The sequence below is a fragment of the Alexandromys fortis genome, unplaced genomic scaffold (genome assembly GCF_014885135.2).
Source record: "Alexandromys fortis isolate MF-2015 unplaced genomic scaffold, M_Fortis_MF-2015_v1.1 scaffold_284, whole genome shotgun sequence".
Classification (NCBI taxonomy): Eukaryota; Metazoa; Chordata; class Mammalia; order Rodentia; family Cricetidae; genus Alexandromys; species Alexandromys fortis.
This window is the reverse complement of record NW_026068160.1, coordinates 71,068-78,144: the sequence shown is the minus strand read 5'-3', so window position 1 is coordinate 78,144 and position 7,077 is coordinate 71,068. Positions and strand designations below refer to the sequence as shown.

Sequence of the window (7,077 nt, the reverse complement as noted above, 5' to 3'; positions counted from 1 at the left end):
TCTTTAATCTTCCTCGCCGTTCTTTCTCTCTGACTCTCAGCGTTGTTGCTGGGATGTGAAGATTTGTTCAACCCAGGCAGAGGAGACAGAGCCAAGACTGTCACTGACTGGACTGGAGGCCGCCAAGCAGGGGCAGTCATGCCCACGCCCACGTGCTCCTGAGCTGTGGAGTGGTGGCCTTCCTCACTGCTCTGTCTGCAGGTGTCTTGCATTTGCTGTCATTGGAGAATTCGGCACTTCCTACTTCTTTTTTTTTATTTATTTATTATGTATACAACATTCTTCTTCCCTGTATGCCTGCAGGCCAGAAGAGGGCGCCAGATCTCATTACAGATGGTTGTGAGCCACCATGTGGTTGCTGGGAGTTGAACTCAGGCTCTCTGGAAGAACAGTCAATGCTCTTAACCACTGAGCCATCTCTCCAGCCCTTCCCACTTCTTGAGAATCCTGCTGCGCCCTGACCTGCCTAGCCATCCAGGTGAAGGTGCTGGGGCTGCCTGATGAGAAGCGATTTGAGTTGGGTCTGGGGCAGAGTCTTCTGGTTTAATTTCGTTTCTATATAACTTAATAGCTTTTTTGTCCTCGAACTCATAGAGATCAGCATGCCTCTGCTTCCCCAGTGCTGGGATTAAAGGTGTGCACCACCACCACCAGGCTGTAATTTAATATCTTTTTCTTGTTGTTGTTTTCAGACCAGGCTGGCCTCAAACTCATAGTGATCCACCTGCCTCTGCCTCTGAGTGCTGGGATAAGAAGCACGTGCCACCAACCTTGGCTTAAAGCCTTTGAGTTCAGTTGGTTTTAAATGTATTCTATTTATATTCTAATTAGGGTTAAACCCCGGGTGTCACCCACAGTCCAGGCTAGCCTCTCACTCCACCCACCTCTACCCTCTTTGGGCTGAGGGTGTGTGCAACTGTAAACTGTAAACAGCTTCAATTTCATGCACTGACTGAGGGCACACACACCAAGAGTGATCCTCAGCTCGTCCTGCGTGTGCACCAACTGTGTGCCCGGCCTGTGTGATCACAGGGTAGAGGATGAAACAAAACGGGAGACTTTGCTTGTTAGAGGCTCAGATGGAATGTGGGAGGCAGCCGGGGACGGAGACTCCTGTAAAATGCAGGCAGGAACCTGGGTGTCTGACGACCTTTGTGTCCCGGACCTACACGCCAGGGAGACATGCTGTCCTGTGACCTGGAGAGACCCTAGTTTCCTCCCGCGCACACACAAAATAAATAAAATGTAATAAAAAATCAAGGAAAAACTTTTTATAAGGATCTGGAATCCCAGTCTCATGGAAAGATTGCCCACACGCGTGAGCACAGGCAGCGTGGAGACCTTGCAGGGCCCACTCGCGTCTACCCTCCCATCTTCTAGCCTCAGTTTCCCCATCAACAGAAAGGGCTCACCAGTCACTGAGTTCAGGGCGAAACTGAGGCTCAGAAGGGTCTGGTGAAAGTGCCCCCAGTTTCTTCCTAGAGCGCTCAGAGCTGACTGGCCCCAGAGGAATTCCTGTGCACCCCTCCCCATCCCTTGGGAAGCCACTGCCAGGTGGGGTGGAGCGTGACCGTGGGTGTCCCCGGAATCCCAGGGTGCCAATTAAATGCTAGTGGCCCGTCTGGGGTCAGAGCCACGGCGGGATGGCAGAGCCGGGCCCGGAGCCGGGGCGCGCTTGGCGGCTGCTGGCCCTGTGCGGGGCTGCGGTGTTTCTGGCGGCTGCCGCGGCCGGAGGGGCCCTGGTGGCTTGGAACCTGGCGGCCTCGACGGCCCGGGGTACCCGCTGCCCTGAGCCCGAGCAGGTGAACGCAACAGAGTGGTCCCCAGACTCAGCGCCTGAGATCGAAGAACTTAGGCGGCGGTTGGCCGAGGCTGAGCAGCGCCAGGAGAGCCTGGCCGGGTGGCTGCAGCGCGCCGAGGGCGACAGGAGGGAGCTGGAGGTGGCGCTCAAGGCCTGCAAGGACCGCCAGGTAGGGGCAGGGGAAAGCCAGAACGTTCTGCAAAGAGATCTTGCTTGCCTATCTCTAGGGCCTCGGTGTTCCCCAACTTTCCAAAGGGTGGAGAGAAAGTGCAGGACTATCGAAGTTTCTCTTGTTTTCTAAAACGCCAGTCTTCTTGGAGCCTAACTCTGATCCATGATGCCACCTGTCCCTGCTGATGGACACAAGGGAAAAGCCCGGACCCTGGACCTCTGCGCCGCTCACTGCCACTCCAGGTTCCAGTAGTCCTATTTTAAGAGAGGGACATTATATCACCCGTAATTAGGAGACTAAAGTTGGCCTCTTGGGGAGGCACCAGCGGGACCTCCCTTTTCCGGGGACCGCCCTCTCAGACTCACAAAATGGAGTGCTCCAAACCCAGTCACTGACTATATGGTGTCATACACTTGTCATCAAAGCAGAGGCAGAGGGCTGGAGAGATGGCTCAGTGGTTAAGAGCATTGCCTGCTCTTCCAAAGGTCCTGAGTTCAACTCCCGGCAACCACATGGTGGCTCACAACCATCTGTAATGGGGTCTGGTGCCCTCTTCTGGGCTGCAGACATACACACAGACAGAATATTGTATACATAATAAATAAATAAATATTTTTTTTTAAAAAAGCAGAGGCAGAGGTGGGAAGATCAGGAATTCAAACTCTTCCTTAGGAACCTGGAGAGGTGAGGGCAGCCTGCGCGGCAGGAGACCCTATCACAAAAGGAAACACTCTTAGACCTAGAGTTTAAATGTATTAAACAATGGCTGTGAATCTTTCTGTGCCTGATCCAGCACAGGTTTTTTTTATTAATTATTTGTTTATTTATTAAAGATTTCTGTCTCTTCCCCGCCGCCGCCTCCCATTTCTCTCCCCCTCCCCCAATCAGCCCAAAGAGCAATCAGGGTTCCCTGCCCTGTGGGAAGTCCAAGGACCACCCACCTCCATCCAGGTCTAGTAAGGTGAGCATCCAAACTGCCTAGGTTCCCACAAAGCCAGTACGCCCAGCACAGTTTGTATATCTAGTTTTGGTGGACACTGAACTGTGTGGAAAACACAAGACTTAACGATTGCTAGGCTGGGGGCTCCACCCCTGAGCCACGCCCCAGTCATCTTTTTACTTTTGATTTTGATTTTTTTAAATATTTATTTATTATGTATACAATGTTCTGTCTGTGTGTATGTCTGCAGCCCAGAAGAGGGCACCAGACCTCATTACAGATGGTTGTGAGCCACCATGTGGTTGCTGGGAATTGAACTCAGGACCTCTGGAAGAGCAGGCAATGCTCTTAACCACTGAGCCATCTCTCCGGCCCCTTACTTTCGATTTTGAGACAGGCTCTGCCTGAGCTACCCTGTATGTCCTGGAACTCAGGCTGTGGCTATGCCTGGCTGGACCTCCTGATCCTTCTGTCGCCATCTCCCAAGTGCTGGGATGATAGGAGTATCCTGCCAGGTCCAGCTGGCATCTGTGTTTTAAAGATCTAAATATCCTGGTAAACTGAGGAAGGAGGACCACAGCTTCGAGACCAGTTTTAGGTGCAAAATATGAGGGCTCTAATCACGATACAGGAAAGTCAGAATGGCTCCTGTGTGCTCTCTGCCTTCCCAAATAGATGATCTATCTGAGGCAGGGAGGTCAAGACTGCCTAGAGCCCCAGGTGTGAGCTCTGACTCTGCCTGGCTTACTTAGCCAGTCTGTTCTGCGGTGGGGACTTGTCACCCATCAAATCTGCCTGAGCTGGTGGCAAGTCCTCGACAGAGTTCACAGAACCAAGCGTTTTCTACTGTGTAGAGTTTAGGTGGGCTTCACCGAGTTCCTATTTTGTCCCTTTCTTCCTCCCTCCACTGCCGTCTGCAGAGCCGGCTTCAGACCCAGCTGAAGACCCTGAGGATTGAGATGGATGAGGCCAAAGCCCAAGGCACGCAGATGGGGCTACAGAATGGAGAACTGACAGGTGGGCTGGGGGAGGGGAGGCTGGAGGGGAGGGCCTGGAGGGGAAGGTAGGTCCCTAGAAACTACAGTGCAGGGACCTGCAATCGCTGAGCAAACCATCTAAACAGGACATTAAAAGAACTTCAATGCACCCGCAAGGGCAGAAAACCAGAAATGAGCCTGCCAAAGATGCGAAATAACACAGACCCAGGAGGCTGACACAAGATCTGTGAAGTGAGTTTGAGGTCAACCCAGGGACACAGTAAGATGCGGTTTTAAGAGAAACAAACAAAACAATACAACAACAAAAAAGGTTGTATGAGCCAGGTGTGATGGCAGGACGCTTGTTATCCCAGCACTCGGGAGGTAGGAATTGGGGGGTTCAGAATCTGTCTCTAGTCTTGGTTTATATACTAAATCTGAGGCTAGCCTGGGCTACATGAGACCTTGTCTCCAACAGCTGTAATATTAAAGCGACAACGATGATGAAGATAGAAAGTCATACACATTTTATGTTTTTTTTTTTTATTTTTTTTTATTTTTAGAGACAGACAGCTCTAGCTGTCCTAGAACTCACTCTGTAGCCCAGGCTGGCCTTGAACTCAGAGATCCCCCCCCCCCCCTCCTTTGCCTTCCGAGTTCTGGGATTACAGGCGTGCGCCACCACCGCCCAGTTTAGTCAGGCACATTTCAATTCAAGCATGCACACGGCACGCAGACTCAAGTCCCTCTGTCCCCTGTAGAAGCCTTGGCGCTTTGGGAGGCTGCAGCCACTGAGTCCAAGCAACAGCTGGAAGCGGCAATACAGCGCGCAGGCGCAGCAGAGGCAGAAGGCGAAGCTTGCGTTGGCCGAGAGGTGGCGCTGAGGGAGCACATGTGAGTTAAAGGGCCAGCCACGAGTGGGACAGACGGACAGGGCCGCGGGCCAATGACTATGTAGAGTGTAGTTCTTTAGGCCAATCTGTATCTAGGGGCGTGGCTTAGGTAATCTGGCCTCCGTAGGTAGGGAGGGAAGGGTAGCCGGGTGGACCGGACTTGGAGGTGAAGTTGGATTTAGCGCCACTCGGTGAGGGGGATAGGCTGTCTGGGGGTGGGGAATCTCAGGTTGAAGATATCACTCGGGGAATCGGTGTGGGCTCCAGGGAGGAGCAGGGAGAAAATACAAGCTTGTAGGAAAAAGGAGTAGGTAATGAGAAGAGGAAGGATTTGGAGGGGATCTTGCGTGGGAGGGCCCCGAGTCCCTGGGGAGGAGACTCTAATATGTCTGAGTGTGGAAGGGAATCGGGACCTTGCAGGGTAGGGAGCCCTGAAGGCTGAGCTCCCCACACAGACACGGTGTGGGGGTGTCAGGCGCTCATAGTCCCCTCCTCTCTGCAGTTTCGCCCTGGAAGCCGAGCTAGCTGACCTGCGAAGAGGATCGCGCACCCGTCCCCGCTCAGGACCCAGGTCCAAGCCCAGCATCCGCTCCCGCCCGAGGTCTGGATCCACTAAGAGCTGCCGTAGGCCACCTCGTGACCGCCAGTAGGACGGGAGCCTTGGGCCAGGACTGACAGCGTGGGTGAGAGACGTGACCCACAGGGTCCACACGCAGCTTTCCACCCACGACGGCCTAGGTGGCAGCGTACAGAGAGACTCAGTCCTTCTCTCTGGAGCACACAGCTAGATCATCACCACATAGGGAAACTGAGGCTCGTTTTGTTCGGCCGCGATGGCCCTGGTAACCACGCTGCGAGGCTCGCCCTGTAGGAACGCACAGAACTCCCGTGGGATTTCAACAGAGAACTGAGGCATACTCCAGTAAGAAGGTTTACAAATTCTTAGAAGTCGTAAGAAACAGGGCCTGGGGCCCGGACAGTGACCCTGTTCTGGAGGAGATGCCCACGTGACAAGAAAAGACAGTGCAGGAAGAAGGGGCGCTGTCTGGGTCACATGGAGGGAAGGGGCTCTCTCTGGGTCTCAAAAAAAAAAAAAATCATTGAAAGATCGATAGTTCCCCTCCCACCTCCCTTCCTGATTCTCCCTCCCCTCTTTCTCTTTCCCTTTCAACCGTGTCTCATGTAGCCCAGACTGACCTCAGACTAGCCTTGCTGCCCTGGACCTCCTGACACCCCTCCCCTCGGGTGGGATTAAAGGCCTGCATCACCATACTCTACTCAACAATCTCATGTGTGCTTGCTTAGTTTCGCGATATGAGTCTTACAATTCATGTTTAACATATTTTTCCGAGACATCTTCCTATGTAGCTCAGGCTGGCCTGAAGCACAGTGTCCGGCCCCCACTGTGAGTGTTGGCTCTATGGGTGCACTTCACCACGCCTGGCTCGGTTTTCTTTGAAACTGCTCGTCCACATTTGATGTGATTAATAGTGGCGATTTCTGGATGTCTTCCATCCAGATCCCTTTCTTTATTCTTCGTCTGTTTCCTTTTGTTCCATGGCGCTGGCGATCGCCCCAGTGTGGCACACACCTGTCAACACCTCCAGTCTCAAGTCTCAGATCTGTGGATCCTGAGGCTTTGTTTGGGGGCTGGAGAAGAGGCTCAGCAACTCAGCGGCTCTGGATTGCCTCCTAGGCACTCAGGGGTCGTCTCACAAACATCCAGAACTCAGTCCCAGGGGATCCACCGCCCTCCTCTGGCCGACTTGGGTACTGCACACATAGATGTTCATGCAGGGAAAGAGCAAAATAAATAAAAAATAAACCGTTTATTTATTTATTCATTTATCTATTTATTGGAGACAGGAGTTCTCTAAATAGCCCTGGCTCTCCTAGAACTCATTCTGTAGACCAGGCTGGTCTCACAGAGATCTGCGTGCCTTCCCCTGCCTCCCAAGTGCTAGGATTAAAGTCGTGGACCACCAGGCCTGGCAAAACAAAACAAAACACCCATAAACACAGTGCGCAGCATGGAGAGGGACCTATCAACTCTGTGCTGGGAACAAGGGCACTGAGATCCAGGTCCACTGTCTATCTCTCTAGTGAGGCTGAGTCTCAGACAAAAGCAAAACAAGTCAGGCAGTGGTGGCACACGCCTTTAATCCCAGCACTCAGGAGGCAGAGGGAGGTGGATCTCTGTGAGTTTGAGGCCAGCCTGGTCTATGAGAGCTAGTTCCAGGACAGCTAGGACTGTTACACAGAGAAACCCTATCTTGAAAAACCAAACAACAACA

General features: G+C 52.7%; 1 protein-coding gene across 2 annotated transcripts; it reads left to right on the top strand.

Moving 5' to 3' along the window:
* Positions 1-1,628: 1,628 nt before the first annotated feature.
* On the top strand, positions 1,629-6,060 carry Ccdc194 (coiled-coil domain containing 194). Of its 2 annotated transcripts, XM_050127700.1 has the most exons (4): positions 1,629-1,970; positions 3,834-3,930; positions 4,652-4,784; positions 5,286-6,060. In XM_050127700.1, exons 1-4 carry the CDS (start codon positions 1,644-1,646, stop codon positions 5,431-5,433), a joined length of 705 nt encoding a protein of 234 aa, XP_049983657.1. In that variant the 5' UTR covers positions 1,629-1,643; the 3' UTR covers positions 5,434-6,060. The 2 variants fall into 2 exon arrangements, 1 of the variants encoding a protein (XP_049983657.1); XR_007589470.1 differs by lacking the exons at positions 1,629-1,970; positions 3,834-3,930; positions 4,652-4,784 and adding an exon at positions 4,811-4,974 and having other exon boundaries at positions 5,286-5,504.
* Positions 6,061-7,077: the final 1,017 nt, after the last annotated feature.